We start from the raw sequence: 23,835 nt of genomic DNA, 5'->3' as shown, positions 1-23,835 counted from the left end.
AAATTGGAACCCCAGAAAGCATTCACAGCAGGAGATGTTTGCATGCCAATTCCAGCGAACCTCAACATTCAGAGGACACCTGGCCACCAACCCTGAGCTTGACACTCACCCTGATTCATGCCTTCAACTCAGACCCCAGCTCGCCACAGTGCTGGCACATCGACTGCAATGCCCGTACGGCCTAACCCTAATCCTAGGTAGGCTTCTGAGGTTTCTTTCCCCAGAGACCTGGCTCCAAAGCCTCAGGGATTCGGGACACCGGTGCAATACGAGAGGACTCAACCTGCCACCCAGATGGAAAACACACTATTTGGAACTCGGAAAAGCACTCAGAGTAGGGAAACTCTGCATGCCCATCCCAGCGTACCCCTACTTTCAGCGGCTGCAAACTCTGACCTTAATCTCACTGTGACCCACGTGGTCAACTCATGCCCCTGGGAAGCATTCCACGGCGCAAGCCGATTGGGCCTGCCACACCTGTAGGCCCTAACCCTTACTCAGGGTTTGCTTCTGTGGGCTCTGTCTCCAGAGGCCTGGCAATAAAGCCCCAGGGACTGATGACACACGGGAAATACCAAAGAACTCAGCCTGCCACCCAGAAGGAAACTGTGCCACTTGGAAACCTGGAAAGCATTCAGAGCAGGAGAATCCTACTTGCCCATCCCAGCAAAGCCCCACATTCAGGGGTCCCCTGGCGGCATACCCTGAGCCTGATACTCACTCTGACCCATCCCCCAACTCAGAGCCCTGGGAAGCATGACACAGCGTGGGCAGATGTGGCTGAAATAACCCTAGGCCATTATCCTAACCCTAGGTAGGCTTCTGAGGGATCTGTCCCCAGAGGCCTGCCTCCAAAGTCCCAGGAAATGGGACACCTGAGCAATACCAGAGGACTCAGGCTGTCACCCAGAAGGAAACCGCACCATTTGGAACTGCGGGAAGCATTCAGAGCTGGAGTACACTGCATGCACATTAAAGCATACCTGCACTTTCATTGGCCCCCTTGCCGCAAACCATGAGCTTCACACTTAACCTGACACACGGCCTTAACTAGACCCCCGGGAAGCTAGCCACAGTGCCCATAGATTCAGCCTGCCAAGCCCCTAGGCCCTACCATAACCTAGGTTTGCTTCTCAGGAGTCGGTCCTCAGAGGCCTGTTTCCAAAGCTCCAGGAATTGGGACCACCTGAGAAGTACCAGAAGATTCAGCCTACACCCAGAAGGAAACCTCACCATTTGGACTCCAGAAAGCATTCAGGGCAATAGAAACCTGCATGTCCACCCCATCAATCTCCCACATTCAGTGGTCGGGCCTAAAATCCTGGGCCTGGCACTCACCCTGACCCATGCCCACAACTCAGCTCCCCAGGAAGCTCACCACAGTGTTGGTAGATCGGGCCTGCCCTGCACATAAGCCCTAACCTTAACCCTATTTTGGCTTCTGAAGGGTCTGTCCCCAGAGGCCTTCCTCTAAACTCCAGGGATTGGGGACAACTGAGCAATACCAGAGGACTCAGACTGACACACAGAAGGAAACCTCGCCATTGGGAACTCCAGATGCCCATCCTAGAGAACCCCCAATTTCAGCGGCCCCCTGGCCAAAATCCCTGGCATGACATTCATCCTGATCCACGCCCTCAACTCAGTCTCCTGGAAAGCCTGCCACAGTGCTAGCAGATCGGGCCTGTCATGCCCGTAGTCCCGAACCCTAACCCTGGCTTGGGTTCTGATGGGTTTTTCCCCAGAGTCCTGGCTACAAAGCTCCAGGCATTGGGGACACCTCAATAATAGGAGAGAACTCAGGCTGCCACCGAGAAGGATCCCGTGTCATTTGGAACTACGGAAAGGTCTCCGACCTGGAGAAATCTGCATGCCTATCCCAGCGAACCCCCACATTCTGCTGTACCTCAACGAGAACACTTGACAGTTCAATATGCATTTATGATAAATACTCTAAACCACCTGAGTATAGAGGGAACATACCTCAAGGTAACAAAGTCCATATATGAAAAGCTCACAGCTGACATCATACCCAAGGGTGAAAAGCTGAAAACATTTCCACTAAGATCAAAAACAAGACAAAGAGGGAGCCTGTGTGGCTCAGATGGTTAAGCGTCTGCCTTTGGCTCAGGTCACGATCCCAGGGTCCTGGGATCGAGTCCTGAATTGGGCTTCCTGCTCCGTGGGAAGCCTGCTTCTCCCTCTGCCTCTGCCTCTGCCTCTGCCTCTGCCTCTCTCTCTCTGACTCTCATGAATAAATATATAACATATTATAAAAAAAAGACAAAAAAAAAACAAGACAAAGATGCCCACTCTCATCACTTTCATTCAACACAGTATTGAAAGCCCTAGCCAAAGCATTCAGACAAAAAGAAAAAAAGAAAAGATGAAATCCAAATAGGAAAACTGTCAGTGTTTGCAAATGACATGATACTATATATAGAATTCCATAAAGATTCCACCAAAAAACTGTTAGAATAAAGAAATTCAGTAAAGCTGCAGGATACAAAGTCAATATACAGAGACCTGTTGCATTTCTTTTTTTAAAGACTTTATTTATTTATTTGACAGAGAGAGACAGCACAAGCAGGGTGAGCAGCAGAGGGAGAGGGAGAAGCAGACTCCCCACTGAGCAGGGAGTCCGATGCGGGTCTCAATGACAGCACCCCGGGACTGTGACCTGAGCCAAACACAGATGCTTAACCGACTGAGCCACACAAGTGTCCCAACTTGTTGCATTTCTGTGTACTGATGACAAACCTTCACAAAGAGAAAATAAGAAAGCAGTGCCATTTACAATTGCATCAAGAAAAAAAAATCTAGGAATAAAAGTAACCAAGAATGAGAAAGACCTGGTACACTGAACACATGGTGGAAAAGAAGGAAAAACACGTGTATGTTGAGGGGGGATGTATGAGTCAAAGAAACGGAGGACGACACAAATAAAGGGAAGCGTACGTCCTGCTCATTAACCGGAAGAGTTAAGCATGTTCACATGTCCATGGCAACCAAAGCAATCTACAGATGTGATGAAATCCCTATCTGAATTCCAGTGGCATTATTCAAAGAAATAGAAGACAGTCCTAAAATTCATATGGAATCACAGAAGACACCAAATACCCAGAGCAATAGGGAGAAAGAAGAAGAGAGCAGGAGTCACCATACACCCGGATTTCAAGCTAGATTACAAAGCTGTGGTCATCAAAACTGTATGGTACTGGCCTAGGAACAGACACACAGGTCAAGGGAACAGAATAGAAGGCTCAGGAAATGATAATCATAGCACTTTTGGCAAAGTTTACTCATTAGAGTCAGTACATTAAAGGTATATTTAGACTTAGCTCTGATATAATTATTATTAACTCTGAACGGGAATTAATATTTATGTTCTGTTTCAACAGCTGATTCCAATAAATGTATTTCTTTAAACTTGTTTTATATAAACACATATTATTAAATAAGAGTGATTTAGAATCCACGTTTTTAAGAAATATTAAAATCACTTTAATAAACCTATCATGGAAAAGAAACAGAAATATCAGTCATCACAACTGATAGCATCACAAAAGACAGACACAATCTCCTATCTGAGGGAAGAATATAACATTTTGAGTAGTTCTGCCCAAATGTTAAACCTGTTGAAAGCTATACATCCGGCAAGTCATTTACAAAAACACACGTCAGAGAAATGTCCTAACAAATAATACGAATATGTAATCAATAAAGTCCACACTGCATATATTCTGACAGGAAAAATATTTTCCCAAAAAATAAACTGTAAAACAAAAAAATGAAGGAGGAGGGGAAGGAGAAGAAGAAAAAGAAACCTGAGAAACTAACCCACACATACATGTTCTTAACTTACAACCCAGGAGTAGAAAATATGCAACGGGGAAAGGACTGTGTCTTCAGTGAACGGTACTGGAAAACTGGACACTAAATGCAGAAGAATGTAACTGGATCACTTTCTTACAGCACACACAAAAATTTTAAATGGATGAATGACTTGAATATAAGCCCTGAATCCATAAACCTCCGAGAAGAAAACACAGGTAGTAAGTTTCTCGACAATTGGTTTTGGCAAAGAGTCTTTCAGATCGGACACCAAAGGCAAAGGCAACAAATGCAAAAATAAACAAGTGGAACGACATCAAACTGAAATTTCTACACGGCAAAAGAAACCATCAAAACTTAAAAGGCAACCTACCCAATGAGAAAAAAAAAATCTGCAAAACATATGTGTGAGAAGAGGCTAATATCCAAAATACACAAAACACTCCTACAAATCAAAACAAACAAAAAAACCTGTATAAAGAATGGGGAGAATATGTGAATAGATACTTTCCAAAGATGACACCCAAGTGGCCAAAAGACACAGAAAAAGTTGTTCAACATCACTAATCGTCGTCAGGGAAACATAAGTCAAACCCGTAATGCGCTATCTCCTCACAACTGTTGGAACGGCAATCATCCCAGAGACAGACACCAGGTATGGTCAAGGGTGTGTAGACAAGGGGACCCTGTGCACTGTTGGTGGGAATGTAAATTGGTGCAGCCACTGTGACAAACAGTATGGAAGTTCCTGGAAAAAATAAATACAACTACCACATGACCCAGGAATTGCTCTACAGTGGATTTATTTGGAGAACACAAAAACAGTACCTCAAAAAGATAGATGCACTCCCATGTTCACTGCAGCATTATTCACAGTAACCAGACATAGAAACAGAGACCTTGGGAGCATTATGCTAAGTAACTCAGACACAGAAAGACAAACACCAGATGTTCATGGACATTCCACTTGGAAAAAAAAATACTGAACGCATAGATACTGAGAACAAATTGCTGGTTGCCAGATTCAGGGATGGGGGGGAATGGGGGAAGGTGCTCAAGGGCACAATGTTTGGGCGCCTGGGTGGCTCAGTTGGTTAAGCGACTGCCTTCGGCTCAGGTCATGATCCTGGAGTCCCGGGATCGAGTCCCACATCGGGCTCCCTGCTCAGCAGGGAGTCTGCTTCTCCCTCTGACCCTCTTCCCTCTCGTGCTCTCTCTCATTCTCTCTCTCAAATAATAAATAAAATCTTTAAAAAAAAAAGGCACAATGTTTGAGTGATAAAATGCATAAGTCATGGAACGTTCTGTGCAGCATGGAGACTAAACTAACCCTGCAAGATGGGGTACAGGTTTCCCCGCTATTTGAAAGTACAGTTTCCTTCCTTCCTAGGAAGGAAACCTTTCACAGCAGGAATAGTGTAGACCAAAGGGGGAATTACTGTTCATTTATACAGAAAAAAATAGCATGCTCAGACTCCAAAAACGACTTCTCTTTGGCTTTTCCTAGGCCTCAGGACACAACTTCCTAATGGATGCCCAAAATAAATGGAGATTAAGCACAGCAGATGCTCACAGACACAATTCAAAGTGCTGGGGGCTGGACGCGAACAGTTCCCAGGAAGGAGCTGGTTGGGGCACACGCCGCCTCTGCAGTGGCTCCCCGCAAAACAGATGATGAACACGATGCTCACTTTTCGACTTTTTTCATAAGAGCGAAATCCTCTTCAGGTTTCCTCCTGTTATTGAAGCCAGGTAATGACATAGACCTTTAAAAAAAAAAAAGGCCATGTGTACCATGAACTTTTAAAAAGTGAGGGATACTTGTACTTGAAAGATGCTGAGGGAGGAGATGTTAAATGTTCTCCCGGACACACACATCAGCAGATCCACCGTGAAAGGCACCTTCCTGAGCAGGCAGAACACAGACGACCTCCTACCCCCAGAAACCTCCTCCTTCCCCTCACTCAGGACAACCAGCCACAGCTGGGAGTTACCCCAATTCCTCCTTTCTCCCATGCCCAATACCTAACCCATCAGCAAATCCAGTGAGCTCCATCTTAAACGTAACCAGAATAGGACTGACCACTCCTTCCAAGGCCACCTCTTGCCTGAGTTCCTGGAAAAGCTTCATCATGGACCTCCCTTGCCCATCCTCAGCCCTCTGTCATCTGTTCTCAACACTGTAGCCAGGATGGCCCAGTGAAACAGGGTCCCATGGGGTCACAGCACTGCAATGGCTTTCTGTCTCCCTGTCACCTCCCTGAGGTCATGTCCTAAGCTGTCTCCTGTGGCCATAGGCCCTTCTTGCTACTTCTGGACATACCTGGTATGCTCCTGCCTCGGGACTTTTGCACATGCTTTCCCTTCCGTTTAGAATATTCTTGACTTGGTATCACTCACCTTCTTTAGATCTTGACTCAAGTATCATGTCCCTAGTGAAGTCCCACCCGGCCCCTATGTGACTAGCAAGCACCACCCCCACCTCCCCTTCAGCACCCCAGCCCTGTCTCCTGCTCTATATTTCCATAGCAGTTATCAGTCACCAGTCCATCTCGGCAGGGCAGAAACAAAGGCCTACACTGATGGTTTCACCACTGACTCCCTCCGATTTCCTGGTCCAAAGCCCCGGGGGAAAAGGTGCCCCAGGGCTCTTGCACAGCCAGGATGCCAAGGACCAGGCGGTCCACCGACTGCACCCTGAACACTATCAGGAAAATGAGCCACACGAGGAATCCACCTGCCCATGAGACCTGAAGCCAGACACCTTCCTCAATTACAGGTGAGCACACACACTTCCTTCCCTTGCCTGAGGTGCGCATCCGAGAAAGCTGAGCAGAGACCCATCCCAGGATCCAACTCTCCCTCTGGCCAAGGTCCTGGGAAACAGACATCTCTCCTCCCTGCACCAACCACCTGGGATTGACATCCGGAATCCTCCTGTGGTCAGGCAGTGGTGCACCTGTCCCTCTTTCCTGCGATATCATCACAAACCAGGCTTTGCTGCACGTTTTTCAGGAAGGAGCCTGCAGCGGCATCAACAGGCTGACCAGGCTTGGCCTCAGTCTCGCACATCAGGCCCCATGCAGAAGTAGAACTGCACGGATACTGGCGTCCTGTGTGGCCTCGGAACCTAACGGCAGGAGCTGAGATTTCAGTTCCAAATGAAAAGTGACCTCTTGCACACAGCACAGGAATGTGGAGAGAGGATTTCTCAGGGCTGGGGCTCTGGAAGAACTGCTTCTGCTGGCTGAATTCACAGACACCAGGCAGAGGACATCTGCTGTGCCTCCCCTGAGGAAGCAGGGGGCACAATAGGCAAGAATTGATAATGCTGCCTGTGGGCTGCTTCCCACCAACCACCCTGCTGAGCCGAGGGCTCGAGAACCAAACAGGAAGCAACTCTCTTGTCACATCTGCAGCAGGAGGGCTGGCCAGGGAGGAGAGCCCAGTCCCTGTCCCTGTAGCAAGCAGGCCTGCACATCATGAGCAACGGTCCACCACCACGGCATCACAACCTCCCAGCTGTCTGATCCGACTACCCTGCCAGGCTCAGACCTGCTCACACAGTGAGTCATAAGACCCAGCAACTTCTTTCCACTCCAGCTCAATGCTTCTCACAGAGAAGCAAACTCCAGCCTCACAAATATGCTCACCATTAGCTCTGGAATTCCCTGTATGGTGTCTACACTGGCCCACACAGGTGTCCCATCCAGACCACTCCACAAATACCCTAGGGTTTCAAGCCACTTTCAAACTGCCCTTAGAAAGGCAGGAACTAGCCCGATTAGGCACACCAGCCAAGTGACTTGATGTGCTGGAAACTCGGACAACATCCTCGCTGAACACCAACGCTTCCAAGCCCGAGCTTCAAACCTTCGCTCGCTGGGCATTGAGCACCATGTCAGCATCAACACTGCTCTTTCAATTCACTTGTCTCCCATTCCTTAAAATCAGAAACCAAGCTCCAGTCACCACTCCATTTTCCCTTCAGAGAAATAAGGCAAATGACAGAATAAAACACTACGTGTGCACAGCACACTTCTAATCGAAATATAATTCCTTGGTCTTTCTCATATGGGCAGCCCTACATTACCCATACTAATGAGAGAGGCCACAAGTTCAATCATTATACATATATTTGACCTTGTGTTTTTCCTTTCGATATTTGTATCTTGAAGTCAATATCTATATTGTTTTCTTAAAATAATAATAATAACAATAATAATAATGACATGGTCACATAAGGGTCTGGATCTCCATAGCCACACAACATGGCTCTGGTCCAGATAAGGGTGAAGACACCACCTCAGCCCATGAAGCGGAGCCCACACCCTCAGGGATCACGACACGCCTCAGAGGTGATGAGTTCCTTTGCTACATGGAGTTGTCTGAGTACAAAGGATGCAGGCACCCTCCAGGATTCCTTCCGTTTTCTTCATAAATTCCCCAGCTCAAGTTGCAAATGACTCACCGGGTCAAGCTTCCAGAGCCCAGGATGGGCCACCAGGTAAGCAGCCCCCTCAGGGAAGGCTAACAGGGGGCTCGATTTCCTTTGGGAGCACGATGCCCCACTCCCCGAGCTCCTAAAGAACCTACACTCCTCCATGTGTCCCTCTCACAAAGGGCATGGCACCCTGTTACAGCCCTGAGGCTGTGTTTTACTTTAAAACATAATTTCTAATATCGGAATGTGGTTCATGGAAGAGGAAAACATGAACACTCACCAAGGATTCTCATAATATTTCAGAAGATTGTTTTCCCATTGTTTAATTAAAATGGGAAATAAAAACACACAGATAGCCCCTTCCACTAGCAGGTATGATTCTCTTTGGTGACTGAAAGAAGAGCAGGAAATAAAAGAGTAACATATGTTCTAATGACCCGTCATTTCCATAATCAAAGTTTTGAAACTTCACACACACTCAAAGAGTCAAACAATCGTCTTGGCCTGGCAACTCCGAGACATCTGAACTGGAGTGACAGGGACAGATGATGAGGTGGTGTGTGTTGGGTGAAGCTGGTGGCACAGAAGAAGGTGCTCGGCCAGCTCTCCACCTGTGCCTCACCTGTCCTCGGCCAGGAACCTCCTCACGGCCCTCACCTGTCACAACTCTCACCCGGGAGACCCACAGCCACCCCTGGAGCCCACCCTGCCCACACCCTCCTGCTCAATGCACTCAGCTCTCCTCTGAGACCCCTGTCAGCTTTCCCCAGACCTGGAACTCCCCCATGTGCTGCAGAGCTCCAGGATTCCCCCTCTACTTCCAAAATGACACTGGCCCAAGGCTTTCATGAGAAAGGTAGAAGGCTACATAATGAATGGTTCACACCCACTTTCCCCTTCTGTCGTATTTCTCTCCACTTACCTTCCTACCTGGGCAAACTGTAAGTAACATATCAATGGAACATGGACATGCTCTGAGATCTGATTCTTTCATTGCAGCCTTCTGAGGACTCCTTGTACAATAAAATGCCATATCCTATGATGGGGGGCGGGGGTAAAACTATTATTTACAGAATAATACAGCCCAAATCACCTCATTTTTAATGGCTCTTCATTAGGCAGAACAGTTTCTGTGGAAAAAGCCTTTCCATAGATATTACCTTCCAGCAATTTCATAAGGAGTCAACGGAAGCTCTGTGGGATAACCTGACTTACCTAGGCTCAGGCAAGCAGTTCCAGAACTCAACCCAGGGCTACTGACACCAAGCCCCTTGATGCCACCAGCATCCAGAATTCTCAAAGACTCTCCTTCTGACTCCACCACCAAAGAAACTACAGAGAAAATCGGCATGTCAAAATATCTAGATGACACATTTAGAAAAACTAGAAAGTCGAGCTCAACTTTTAAACAGTAAAAGGCTGCTTTGAATGATCTTGATTTTTCCCTCGACCCTAATTGTAACTCTTCTGATGAAAAGACTAATCAGTTATGAAACATCACCTTTGACAAATGACAAGACATCATCCAAGTCTGTATCTGACGACAAAAAGCCAACTAACTCTAGATGCTGGCCACTCAACCATATCCTAGGCCCAACTGAACAAACGCTGTTAGATGAAGGAACAAATGATATGTTAAAAACACACAAAGAGTAATTTTCACCTTCCCTTTCTAATAAACGTTACTTCTAGGAAACAGATGATCAGAATATATTTTGTAAGCAGTAAGTGAATAGAGAAAATGGGATCCCCTGCAATCTTCTACTGCAGGGAAATTAAGTAACTCCTGCACCAAATGGAGAATGCTGACAGCTACTTAAGTTTTATGTCGTGGCTCAACTAGAGAAAAGAGGAAAGCCCAGGAGGTTTGGGGTTCACGAGAAGTTTTACCTCCAGTCCTGACATGATGACACTGTGCCAAATGGACCTGCTGCTTTCTCTGAATGCTAACATCCTGTGACAAGCTGCATCACTGACTCAGATGCTGATGTTCAAAACTTCGGGCCTCGTGGAGCCAGAGCAGAGAAGTGCAGTCAGGTGGGGATGGGAAGGCACCTCCGACCTATGGCCTGCACACCTGCCTCGGTTTCTGGGAGAAGGGGAAACACATACTTGTTTAAGTAGTAATTATCTTCATTCTAAAGTAGACCAATGACCTTGACATTTTTGGAAAAGCGAAATTACTCTTCCAAATGAACACCTCAACTCATCTGTTCCTCATGCAACTTGAGTGGGGTCTGGTTTACTCCAGCCTCCAGGCCCCCACCTGGAGGACCCTCCTGCACCATCCTGACAGCCCATTACCACCACCCCTGAGGACATGGGGCACAATGCTGAAGGTGGGGGACGACTCTGGAGCTTGTCACCACACCTGTGCCTGGGGGAGCAGGAACATGGAGGACCCTCCCAGACGATCCTGACGGACCATTACCACCATCCCTGGGAGACATGAGGCACAATGCTGAAGTTGGCGGATGGCTCTAGGTCTTGCCACCGCACCTGTGCCTGGGGGAGCAGGAACCTGGAGGGCCCTCCCAGATGATCATAACGGACCATTACCACCATCCCCCTGAGGACATGGGGCACAATGCTGAAGTTGGAGGACGGCCCTGGGGCTTGTTACCGCCACACCTGTGCCTGGGGGGACGGGGGACACCCTGCTGAACTCGGGGTGCTGCTCAAGGTCCATTACCTGCACTGTGCCAGGGGACAGGGGGCATCCCACTGAAGTTGGGGACTGTGTGCGGTCCTTACGTGCACTCTTCCAGGGGAACGAGGCAAACCCTGAAATGTCCGCAACCCATCCCACAAAAACTCGGGTGAGCGGGGGCCTGGGGAGTTCACGGGGCTGGGGGATACGGCCAGTTGAAGGACTTTCAAGGGAAAAAGAAAACTCATCTGAGTTCGCGGGATTGGCTCGCTCCCCGCCGCCTTCGAGGACCCCCAACTCCCACCCAGGGCGCACCCTACTCCCGGGACCGCCACTCCGGCGCACAGCGTGCTCTCACCCGGCCGGGAACTCCACAGGTAAACTCCGCTTCACCTGCCCCATCTCTGCATCCGGGGGCAGCTCCGGGTCCTCCCGCAGAGGTAGCTCCACCCCCACGCGGTGATTGGTCTGGGCGGGTGGTGTCCCGAGCCCATTGGATGCCGCGCCTGCCTCTACCGGGCAACCCGCCCTCACGCCCGCGGCTCCCCGCGACCGCAGGTAGTCCAGGAAGCCCCTCCTCACGCCAACACCTGGCTTGGCGGCGCAGGCATGGGCGGGGGTTATGGGCAGGGTCCGCCGCCCCCAACACACCGGCCCATTCCGCGGATGCCTCTGGCTGCAGACCACCCCCAGAGCCCTGCCCCTTCCCTTCCTGCACCAACCCTGCCTGCAGAGCTGTTCCTGGCTCCTGGCAATATCAGCCGCACTCGGACCGTCCGAGGCTTGGGGCTTTAGGAAATGCAATGGTTTCACGCATTTCCAAGGCAGTTTTAAACCCAAAAAGTAATGCTCTAAGCGGGAAGAGCTTCACTTTCTGGTCTCAGCCATGGAGTGGATAGTGCTTCTTGGACCTTCAAAGCATCTTTGTAGGATGAGCCCGTTTATGTTGGAGTATATATACATATGCTTGGTTCTTCAGGGAAGCTCCAGGATGAAGAACAGCCGCCCTTCTGTGCTGTTGCACTTGTGAACCGGGAACATTTATTTTTCACTTAAAAAGGAAACGTATTGATATTGTCAACACTAAATGAACAAACCCTTTTAAACAGTTTAGAGAGAAAGGAAGAGAGTTTTATTCAAACCCACATCAGGACAGCTGCCTGGGAGACACAATCTTCAGAAGGGAGTGCTCCGAGGAAGGAACATCTGGGGCAGGTTTATATATTTGTTCTGTGTTGTTTTACATACAGAGTTACACATCGTCATGAGGGAGAACATTCCAGAAAGTTACAGACTTTTTCTTATGTTTTCCGTTTGTGCAAGTCGGTATGACTTTAATCTTATGGGAGCCAGAGAGGTTCTTTCGTTTTTCTTATCTTTATGTTTGCAATGGCATTTTTGGGTTATCTTTTTCTTCTCAAACCAGATGTACAATATGTGTTTGAGACAGAAATAGGACCCACGCTCTGAGGTTTTGCCCATTCTGAGCTTGGTAAAATGTTAAAGGATAGCTTCTCTGGGAGCCCAGGATCCGGGCCCATGGATGGTAAAAGATAAAAATTTCCATTATCATTAGAATTACTACTAAAGGGAGGAACTTGAGACAAAAGTACCTTTAGAAATCAAAATGATGCCTACAGAACTTTACCTGTTCCATGGTCCACACTGGTAACAGAGGGGTTCATAGATGCTGGGCTCCTCCCCTTCTCCTGCCCAAATCTCTGAAGCACACAGATAACTTAAAGTCAGAATTTTAGAACTACTAGACATCTTAGAGATGTCTGGAACCATTCCCTTGGACTACAGAATAAAACAGAGTAGCTCATTTTCACTGCACTGATGGAAACATGAAGTGCTCCTAAAGCTTGGATACACTGTCTCAGTTCTTTCCTTGCTGATTTTGACTAATGTAAGTCATAGTCATACCATATAAACACTACGATGGTTGGGAAGTAAATAATCGTAGCTAAGGGACTATTTTAGCAATGTTTATAAGCACTGTCTCACTTTGTAGAAGAGGCTGAGCTGAGTGTTTTTAAATACTATTTCAGACCTGTCTTACAGTACACTCTGATCATACCAGAGCCTGAATCAATTTAAAAAAGATAGTTCTTTCAGTAACTGTAATATTAGAAAAATATTATAATGTCTCTATTCCTAGAGATCTTGGAGTATCTTACTCAAAGATCCTTCAATTACGATGGGCAGAGGTTAGAGGGCCAACTGAATTCATTCCAGTTGGCCACACAAGAAAATTCTGATACTTGATATGTTTCCAGATAGAGAAGACCAGAGATAAGAGGGAAATAGCAGGGCGCCTGGGTGGCTCAGTTGGTTAAGCGACTGCCTTCGGCTCAGGTCATGATCCTGGAGTCCCGGGATCGAGTCCCACATCGGGCTCCCTGATCGGCGGGGAGCCTGCTTATCCCTCTGACCCTCCCCCCTCTCATGCTCTCTCATTCTCTCTCTCTCTCAAATAAATAAATAAAATCTTAAAAAAAAAAAAGATGGAAATAGTACCGTGTATGGAATAACAAGGGATTTGGGGTCAGTTTGGAGATCCCGCTTAGGTCTCTGACACTCAAATCCTCTGTGACTCGTATCGTCTCTGAGCCCCTGTCTAACCATCTAGAAAATGTGACTAATAATACCTACCTCATAGTTTAGAAGTTTAAGAGGGAGAATTCCACAAAGAGCCAGTGTGATGGCGCTCAATGGCAGGTGCTCAGGAAGCCATAATTACTATTTGGATCTATTTCTTTTCCAGAAAAAAAAAACACATGTTGAAACCATATTTCTAATAGATGACTCACAAGATGATTTTCAAACCTTAAGGAAGGTCAAGAAGCTGCTATTGTGTCATATTTCACTCAGAAATCATGTTGTTGGACTGGTGAGGACAATACAATAGCACCATCATCACTAGGAGTGTGGAGCTTCCCATTTCCACACGGCCATGTTGTCCCCCTTAGCGCAGGGCCACCAGAAAGGGCAGCTGGGGGCCACCGCAGGCCAAGGCTGCCAGGTGTGGCTGAGGGAGGCAGAACTGGGATTTAAGGCTCAACTCCTGTCTACCTTATTTATAGTGCTCTTCACGGATAGAATGCCATTGTCTGTGAGCTCTGATGTAGGAAAGATCGAGAATTTCCACTGTGATTCCCTCTCTGACCCTTAGGATATGTAGCAAATTTACATTTAAGTTTTAAGCATTGAGGGACTTCCTGGTTTTCTTGTCATTATGACTATGGCTCAATTCCCTGTGGTCTAAGAATATATCTAGTTAATTTCAGGCTTTTAAAATGTGTAGACTTGATTCATGGCCCAACATATCATCTATTCAGATAAATATTCTAGGACCACTTGAAAATAATGTATTCTGCACTTACTATGTAATGTTCCATATATGTCAATTAGGTCACATTTCTTACCAGTGTTTTGTCTGCTTTTTCCATCAGATATTGAAAAAGGTATATTAAAATCTTCAAACGATGCTACTCTAGTCAACATTACATTGGAGAATCTCCCAAGTGTTATAAGCCAAGAGAAACAAAAAAGAATAAGAATTGAGGAGATAATTGTGACTATTCACAGATAATATGATGGTGTACCTAGAAAATCCAAAGTAGTCTATAAAAACACTATTAGAATTAAAAATGGAAAACTTGCAAATCTTAGAACCAAGGAAGCAATACAGAAAGCAGCCAGGGGAAGAGATTTCTTGCGTACGGAGGGAGGAACATCAGAATAACGTCAGACCTGTCCATAGGGAACTGGCAAGCCAGAAAGGGCTGGAAAGACATATTCACGGCACTAAATGAGAACATGCAGCCAAGGATTCATAGCCAGGGAAATGTTGCAAAAGAAAACCAAACCTGGGGGCATCACGATGCCTGACTTCAATCTATATTACAAATCTGTGGCAGGATGGTATTGGCACAAAAACACATAGATCATTGGAACAGAATAGAGACCCCAGAAATGGACCCTCAACTCTATGGTCAACCAGTCTTTGACAGATCAGGAATGAATGTCCAATGGAAAAAAGACAGTCTCTCCAATAAATGGTGCTGGGAAAATTGGACAGCCACATGCAGAAGATTGAAACTGGACCATTCTCTGACATCATACACAAAGATAAACTCAAAATGGATGAAAGACCTCAATGTGAGACAGGAGTCCATCAAAATCCTGGAGGAGAACAGAGGCAGTAACCTCTTTGACATCGGCCACAGCAACTTCTTTCAAGACATGTCTCTAAAGCCAAGGGAAACAGAAGCAAAAATGAACTTTTGGGACTTCATCAAGATAAAAAGCTTCTGCACAGCAGACGAAACAGTCAACAAAACTAAGAGGCAACCCATGGAATGGGAGAAGATATTTGCAAATGACATTACAGATGAAGGGCTGGTATCCAAGATCTATAAAGAACTTCTCAAACTCAACACCCAAAAATAATAAAATAATAATAATAATCCAATCAAGAAATGGGCAGAAGACATGAACAGACATTTCTCCAAAAAAGACATAAAAATGACTAACGATTACCATCACTAGCCATCATGGAAATTCAAATCAAAACCACAATGAGATACCACCTCACACCAATCAGAATGGCTAAAATTAACAAGTCAGGAAATGACAGATGTTGTGAGGATGTGGAGAAAGAGGAACCCTCTTTACACTGTTGGTGGGAATGCAAGCTGGTACAACCACTCTGGAAAACAGTATGGGGGTTCCTCAAGATGTTAAAAATAGAAATACCCTACTAACAATTGCACTACTGGGTATTTACCCCAAAGATATAGACGTAGTGAAAAGAAGGGGCACCTGCACCCCAATGTTCATAGCAGCAATGTCCGCAATAGCCAAACTGTGGAAGGAGCCGAGATGCCCTTCAACAGACGAATGGATAAAGAAGATGTGGTCCATATATACAGGGGAAGATTACTCAGCCATCAGAAAGGATGAATACCTACCATTTGCATTGATATGGATGGAACTGGAGGGGATTATGCTAAGTGAAATAAGTCAAGCAGAGAAAGACAATTGTCATATGGTTTCACTTATTTGTGGAACAGAAGGAATAGCACAGAGGACCACAGGGGAAGGGAAGGAAAACTGAATGGGAAGAACAGGGAGACAAACCATGAGAGACTCTGGACTCCGGGAACCTAACTGAGGGTTACAGAAGGCAGGGGGGTGGGGGGATGGGGTATCTGGGTGATGGGTATTAAGGCGAGCACATGTTGTGATGAGCACTGGGTTATATGCAAGTAACGAGTCATTGAATACTACATCAAAAACTAAAGATGTACAATATGTTGGCTAACTGAACATAAATAAGTAAAAAAATAGGGCGCCTGGGTGGCTCAGTTGGCTAAGCGACTGCCTTCGGCTCAGGTCATGATCCTGGAGTCCCGGGATTGAGTCCCACATCGGGCTCCCTGCTCAGCGGGAAGTCTGCTTCTCCCTCTGACCCTCTTCCCTCTCGTGCTATCTCTCATTCTCTCTCTCTCAAATAAATAAATAAAATCTTTAAAAAAAAACAAAATAGACTTTAAAAAAAATAAGTAAAAAAATAAATATGCTTTCTACATGAAAAACAAATAATAATGGGTACAGAATTTCAGAATTGCAAATGAAATGTTCTCCAGATATGTATCACAGCAGTGTAAATGTACTTCACACTACCAGACTTTATACTGAAAATGTTTAAAATGGCAAAATCAATGTTATGATTTTTTACAATTTTTTTCCTTTTTCATTATGTTATGTTAATCACCATACATTACATCATTTTTCCCTTCCTACTATCTTCTTCTTTTTTCTTAACATGTAATGTATTATTTGTTTCAGAGGTACAGATCTGTGATTCATCAGTCTTACACAATTCACAGCGCTCACCATAGCACATACCCTCCCCAGTGTCCATCACCCCGCCACCCCATCCCTCCCACCCCCCACCACTCCAGCAACCCTCACTTGGGTTTTCTGAGATTAAGAATTACTCATATCAGTGAGATTATATGATAGATTTTTTACCACTTTTTAAAAGTACATTCTGTATGATTCCATTTTTATAAAGATTTTATTAATTTATTTTAGAGAGAGAGTGTGTGGCACGAGAGTGGTAGGAGACGCAGGAGGTGGAAGAGAGAATCGTGAGCCCGCACTGCCCGGAACACAGACCCTACATGGGGCTCGATCCCACACCATGAGATCAATCCTGAGCCAAAACCAAGAGTCAGTGGCTTAACGGACTGAGCCACCATCCATCTCCTTGGGCATTAGTACTGGTGCATTCCCTGCTCTCTCCACCACCGCTGTGCTGAACACTCCTGAAAACACATCTGTAAAAAACTGGACCAGAGTTTCCGGGGGTGAGTCTGAGGCCAAGCACTGCCAGGTGATGGGTGCACCTGCGGCCTGGGATAGGTGCTGCTCACTGTTCTCCCAGACAGGGGTGCCCGACACCCTTCTCTCCAGGGGACCTGCAGGGGACCCCCATGTCCTCAGGTACCTGAGGGCAACCCGGCCCAGGAATTCACCTTCTCTAGCAGAGAACAGATGGGACTTCTTTCTCTGGCCAGGAATATGAACCTTGATGCCGGGAAAGGAGAGCTCTTCTGGACTCCTCGCCCAGCCAGGCAGCTGTGGCCACGATGTATGTGATGGAGCCACAGTGGCTGGGCCTTGGAGGGAATGAGTGCCTTAAACCAGCCTTGCGCAGGGAATGCGGGAGCAACAGAGCAGTGATGTGTGCGGAAGGAAGGAAGCTGGGGTGGAGCCTTCCAAGCCACACCACAGTCTCTCCCTTGGTCCTGAAACCAGCAGGAAGGGAGCTCCAAGGGCAGAGACCAGACTCCAGGAGGATTCCCATCCAGGGAAAGGGGGCCCACTGGAGGGCACGGAAGCAGCCAGCCCCACCAACCCGCAGGATCGGTGCACAGGATCACCTCCCTTCCCTTCCCTTCCCTTCCGCGCTTCCTTAGCACATTGTCCGTCTCATGTGTGGACAGTGACTGGCCCACTCAGTGCAGGTGCACTTCCAGAGGCAGACTAGAAACCTTTCAGTGCTTGCTCATGGATCAGAGGACCACTGCCCAGAGAAGCAGAGAATGTCCCTCTTCCTCTGGAGCTGGGGAAGGCATCCACCGTCCTGGAGCAGGACCGGGTCCAGGAGTGTGTTCTTTCTGAAGCCCCAGCCTACGGTGGGCGTTGCTATGCCTGAGAAAGGCCCCCTCAGCCCCCGAGTCAGGAGCAGTGAGGGGCTGTCTCCAACCCTGGCCCAGGATCACGACCCGAAACCATCCTGTCTTTGGGAGCACAGGTCTCCTTCAGGAGGCAGGGAGGGGACTGGCCCCTCTCCCCTCCCCAGGTCCAGGACGCCCGGGACCTGCAAGAGCTCTTCATTTGAGGAGGAGTCATGGAGAGCAAGTGTGTCTCGTCAGCCCAGCAAGTGAAAGAACCAAACCCCAACGCTCAGGTTCTAACAGAAGCAGAATTTCAATGTACTGTTTGGGGGCAGCCTCCTCCCCTCTTACATGGCCTTGGGGGACCCCAAGGGAAGTCTTCTTTGTTCTCCTTCCCTGAGAGAGAGGAGCTGGCCCTGTGTCATGGGGTCCCCACCGTGTCCCACTGCTGAGGAAGAGCCACACACAGGGGCCCTGGTGTCAGGAGTGTGGTCAGCCACTGCTCCTGGGCTCCCAGCCAGGGGCCTGGTGGCTGCATGGAAGGGCTGGATTGCTTTTGGGGGGAGGGGTGCTCACTGGTGACACCGCTCACCATCCCCCTCTGCACTCTGCAATCCAGGCTCTGTGCCCAGCTTATGTCGATCACCAGCACGCCACATGTTCCTGCCATGGGAGGGATCATTCAGCATCACCCCATTGCACAGAGGAGGAGAGCGAGGCCCAGAGAGGGGAGGTAAATGGCTCCAGTACCAGGGCTGGTCAGCAGAGAAGCTGGAAGGCCAGCCCTCCAGAGCCCCTGCTAGACCAGCCAGGGACTCCCTGAGTTGAAAGCGAGCCCTCGCCTGCCTAACCAGCCACGCGCTGGCCCCTGACCTTCATGATGGCCTGTTCTTGACCCTGAAGGTGAGCTGGCCAACTAGGAGGGGGAGTCCAGCTGGTGGGACAGGCTGTAGCTACAGGACAGAGTGACACGTCTGAGCTAGCAGGGAGCCACACTCTGGTCTCCCTCCCGGAGCCTGCCCGGGAGCTGGAATCTGGGTGCCCTAGGGGCCAGCACGCAACAGGGTCTGTGCTGACCAGGGAGCCATGGCCCCCACGGAGAATCCACTCTGCCCTCTCCCCACCCCTGCCCGGCCTCGCCTCTCCTCACTGTGGGGCTCCGGGACCCGGAACCAGGCCCCATAGGGATGGCTTGGCTCCAGCTTGTAATGATTTCGCAGCCCCCGGAGCCCCTGGATTTCCTGGGGCCGGAGGGGGAGGACTGGCTTGGACAAGGACTGGGCTGGGGAGGATGCAGGGCCTGTGGAGAGTGAAGGCTGGGGCAGGGGCCGAGTCCTGGGGCCACTGCTCATGTCTAAAAAGGGCTGAAATCCCTGAATGCCCACGGGGTCCCTCATTACAGTAACGACCCCCTTCACACTCGGGCATCCTGCTGGTGGGCCCCGCCTCCCCAGCCTCCTTCCCGCCCCTCTGACTCCAGCCGGGGCTGCAGCCAGGGACAGGCTGGACCTCTGTCCCGGGTCCTGCCAGGAAGACAAGGCAGAAGGAGGAGAGGAGAAGGGGAAGGGGCGGACTGATCTTCTCCCTGCCCTGAGTCGGCCTCCACTGATGCCTCCAGGTCCTCTGGCCCAGCCCTGCACTTAGCTGGACCCTGAGAGGGAGTCTGCATTCCAGGCCAGCTGGGTGGGAGGGGTAGTCAATGACCTGTGCTTCCCCAGATGTCCTACCCACCTGGCCTTGCACCCTAAGGCCTGCCGCCCAGGGTGGGCATGGTTGCGGGGCCCAGGGGACTTTCGGGCCACAGAGCAGTTGGCTGTGGTGAGGGAACGTGGGGGACCGGTCAGGTGCAGAGCCATGGGTCTCGTGTACGTCTGCCGCAGGGCTGGGTCACTGTACAGGTGCTGTGTGCAGGTCCCCTTTGCATACCCGGCCATGACACCTGGCTGGCCCTCTCGGTGGGGAGGCCTGTGTGCCTGGTGCACCTGTCCCCCATCTACCCCTGGAGGAGCGGCCACGTTCAAGCGTTTCCATGTCCAACCCTCAGGGACAGTTAGGAACCTGGGTCAAGAGAGTCAGGGACTGGCCCAAGACAAATGAGGGGTGCAGAGCCCAAGGAGCAGGGCTGCTCTCCAGTCCTAGGCCAGCCCCAACCCTCCCATGAGGTTCGCTTTGGGGGTGAGAGCCCCTCAGATCCTCGGGGATAGCTACCCACCCACCCCGTCCCATGTGGGGACATGACCTTGGGCATCCCCAGGCGCGTAGAGGCATGCACACCTGCACACCCACCCCCACACACACACCACTGACTGCCCAGCTGGGGGTCAGAAGGGGAGGACACCCTGGGAGCGAGGTGGGGGACAAGGGGGAAAGAAGAATGAGATTGGAGACAGCTGGGCCATGGGGCAGGGGCATCAGGAGACAGGCCAGGCTGAAGGTCAGGGGTCCCCAAGGGGCCCACGGAGGCTGCCAGGGCACTGGGAGAGGACAGAGCCTGGGTTCCAGTGTCCATCACCACCCTGGGCACTTGGAAGTAGGAAGAGATACCCACCCCCAAGTCCAGAAGGGCTACAGCACAAAAGGCCTCAGCTTACTCTTCTGTCACTTGGGCTGTAGAGATGCGGTGTCCCTAGGGTCCCACAGGCTTGTAGAAGAGCCTGTTGGCCTTGGATCTCCATCCCCGACCCACTGTGCTCCCAGTCCTGGGAAAATGCTTTGTACTCCCTCGAGGTCCTTCTGAGCAGAGGACAGCCTGGGGGCTTGGGGGGCTGAGGACCTGGGTACGCAGAACGTGGCAGAGCACTGGACCACCGGTCTGGAGACCAAGGTCAGGGCCCTCCTTGTTGCAGCCTCAGGGTCCCCGTTTGGAAGAGGTTCTAGAGTCACTGCTCTGGTCAGGGTGAGGAGGCCTTAGGAAGGAACGGAGCACCAGGACCGGAGAGGGAAACAGGGACAAGGGAGGCTTCTGAGGCTTCTCACGTGGCCCCCGGAGCCTGCAGATCCTGCTCCGCTGAGAGACACAGAGACAGAGACAGAGAAGGAGACAGAGAATGAACACAGGAGAGAGGGAACCAGGAGAAGTCACAGACTTTCCTCCATCAGCTTGGAAATGACATCCCAGCATTTTGCCCCATTCTATTCCTGAGAGCGCAGTCAACACAGGCCATCCACCCTGGAGGGGAGGGGATTCCACAGGGATGTGTGACCAGGATTCGGGGATGCCGGGAGCCACTGTGGGGACTGCCCAGCACACGGGCACAGACGAGGCCCTGGGACCTGAGCCTAACCCTACTGGGAGCCCCTGGAAGTCTGTGCTGTGCGAGGACAAGGTCAGAATCAGTCCATTACAACCTTCCCATGGGGGCTGGGACACGGGCAAGAGGCGGGTGGCTTTGCCTGGACCCCAGAGCAGACCCAGGCCCCGCTGAGCTGTGTTCCATGCCCCGCCCAGCCCCTGGCTCATCCTTGCATTGCCAAGTGTGCACCAACCTCCTGTGATAGCAGGTATGGAACATGTGTAAAGGTCCTACCCCTGATGGCGTCCCTAGAGTAGAAGCCAGAATACCCCGATGTGCAGATGGGGAGCCTGGGGAGGCCCTGAGAGGCACAGGGCCTGTCCTAGGTCACAGCCCTGGGCACGCGCAGGAGCCCAGTCTGAACCCAGCTCTGTGTCCTCACAGCGGGGACACCGGCTGCACCCAGGCCTCCCGGGGGCTGTGGGTGGGCTGTGTGGGTGTCACTGTATGGATGGGGCATGGGGAGAGGGTGAGCATTGAGCAGCTGGGGGAGGGGGGCCCTCGGGGGGGCTCTTGTGTGAGGAGGAAGTTGGGCAAGGGGACCCCAGGCAGTGGTGACCTCACTTCCCTGACAACAGAGCCCAATAGAATTTGGAACCCCGGTAACCAGGCACCCACATTCCACAGACAGCCCCCTGCCCAGCTCATTTTGTTGGAGATCCTCAAACCAAGATGTTCACATGCTGCCTGCCGAAGTCCAGAGGTTGCAGGCTGAAGAAAGCGCGCCCTGCAGACGCTGTCCCCCGCTGGGGATTTTGTGTCAGGGCTCCCCACCGCCTCTGGCCATTTGGCCAGAAGGACAGAAAGGTGACACCAGGAGGCCCAGAGCCGGCCACCCAGCCCCACTCGCTCTGATCTGACCTGTGCAGCCCCAGGTCCCCTCCCCGTGTGTGTGTGTGTGTGCGTGCGCGTATGTGTGAGAGAGTGTGAGTGTGTGTGTGTGTGTGTGTGTGTGTGTGTGTAAAGAGGGCTCTTGTAGGGTGGGGCCGCCCCGAGCAGGAGCAGGCTGATGAGGGGTCAGATACCCAGTGGGCAGGTCATGTTCAAGGTCAAGGCTGGCTGGGTGGGATGGGGTGTGTGGGTGCTGCCCCTTCTGCCCACGGTTTATCCCGATAGCCCTGCAGGGATGGGCTACTGCATCCCGGGTGCAGGGCTGTGCACGCACAGGTCTGTGTCTGATCTGGGAGCAGCAGGGGGACTGGGCAGGAGGACAGTGAGGATGGCCGGGCAGGGCTGTGATGCCTCCAGCCGGCTACCCGTCCCTGTCTTTGCAGAAGTCAATGGATGACATGGAGAGGTGGCTGGTGGACACACCCTCCATCTCCTGGACAGAGGGGTTGACCCCACAGGGGTCCCTAGGAGCAGGTGCTGGGGATTGCCAAAGAAGGCCTCCGACACCACCCAGACCACTGTCCCAGGTGGTTGTCCACCGGACAGTGGTCCAGGAGCTGGAGCCCACAGAGGCCGAGCCCGAGGGTGAGAAGGCTGGGGCTGGGTGTTTGTGGTGTGTGGGGATGGGTCGGTGCTGGCCCCACAGGGAGGAGCCCCAGAGGCTGGTGTGGGGCCAGGAGCAACGACTGGGCACAGGGCACCCAGCGGGTGGACCGCAGTCGGGGAGACGTCCCCGTGAGGGTCCCTTCCTGGCTGCGGCTTCTCTGGGAGGCCCTGGGCTGGGTTCTGTCTTGTAAAGGCCCACGGAGAGCAGGCACGGGGGCGAGCTTTTCTCCTCTCACAGCTGCTCCACCACCTGAGGAGCTAGAGCCGGCTCCAACTCCATCAACAGCTCTGGAGGGAAGAGGGAGTGACTGCAGCGACTTCAGGAGGAGACCAGGAGCCGGCAGGTGACCCGGCACCCGCCCACGGAGAGCCTGACGCAAACCAGGAAGAACAGGCACCTGCTCCTGCCCCAGCCCCTGCCCCTGCTACAGTTCCTGCCGCTCCCCTGCCCCTGTCCCTGGCCCTGCTCTCACACCCGGCCCTGCCCCTATCCTAACCCCTGCCCCTACTCCTGCTCCTGCAGGGATCCCACAGCCACACCCAGAGCCCACAGCCCTGCAGGGAGAGCTCCCTGTACAATTACCCTTAGTTCCATCACCGGACCCCGACGCCCCGCCAGATTGTTTCGTCCCCTCCCCCTATGTTCTTACTCTCTGGTTCATATTAACTGTTATTTTATCTTTTCATGTTCTGTATACTGTTTATTATTTGTTTTAAATAAAATTACTTGTTTTCAATTGAACACGAGTATTAAGTACATTCCCAATGCTGTGCCACCACACCCCAGAACATTGCTGCAGAATATCTCCTTCCCCAAAGGAGTCCCCGAACCAGAAGCCCTCCCTGCCCATTTCTCTCCCAGCCCAGACCCTGGCGACCCCTAAGCTGCTTTCTCTCTCTGTTCCTTTACCTGTTCTGGATGTT

At 50.5% G+C, this 23,835-nt stretch overlaps 1 protein-coding gene across 7 annotated transcripts in view; it reads left to right on the top strand.

Moving 5' to 3' along the window:
• LOC118356048 overlaps window positions 1-23,598 on the top strand; it is a 57,553-nt gene extending 33,955 nt beyond the window's left edge. The window contains exons 2-6 of one of the 7 annotated variants that reach the window (XM_035722542.1): window positions 14,384-14,395; window positions 18,741-21,447; window positions 22,042-22,221; window positions 22,689-22,890; window positions 23,150-23,598. In XM_035722542.1, coding sequence (XP_035578435.1) covers window positions 21,316-21,447; window positions 22,042-22,221; window positions 22,689-22,890; window positions 23,150-23,259 — 624 coding nt within the window. In that variant the 5' untranslated portion in view covers window positions 14,384-14,395; window positions 18,741-21,315 and the 3' untranslated portion in view covers window positions 23,260-23,598. Of the gene's footprint in view, window positions 1-8,293; window positions 8,342-14,383; window positions 14,396-16,987; window positions 21,448-22,041; window positions 22,222-22,688; window positions 22,891-23,149 lie in introns of those variants that run through there. The other 6 variants (XM_035722540.1, XM_035722541.1, XM_035722543.1 and 3 more) reach the window with 6 other exon arrangements.
• The last annotated feature ends 237 nt before the right edge of the window (window positions 23,599-23,835 follow it).

The sequence above is a fragment of the Zalophus californianus genome, chromosome 10, assembly GCF_009762305.2.
Source record: "Zalophus californianus isolate mZalCal1 chromosome 10, mZalCal1.pri.v2, whole genome shotgun sequence".
Classification (NCBI taxonomy): domain Eukaryota; kingdom Metazoa; phylum Chordata; class Mammalia; order Carnivora; family Otariidae; genus Zalophus; species Zalophus californianus.
Note: the sequence above shows the minus strand (reverse complement) of the source record. Positions and strands in the feature narration are given on the sequence as shown.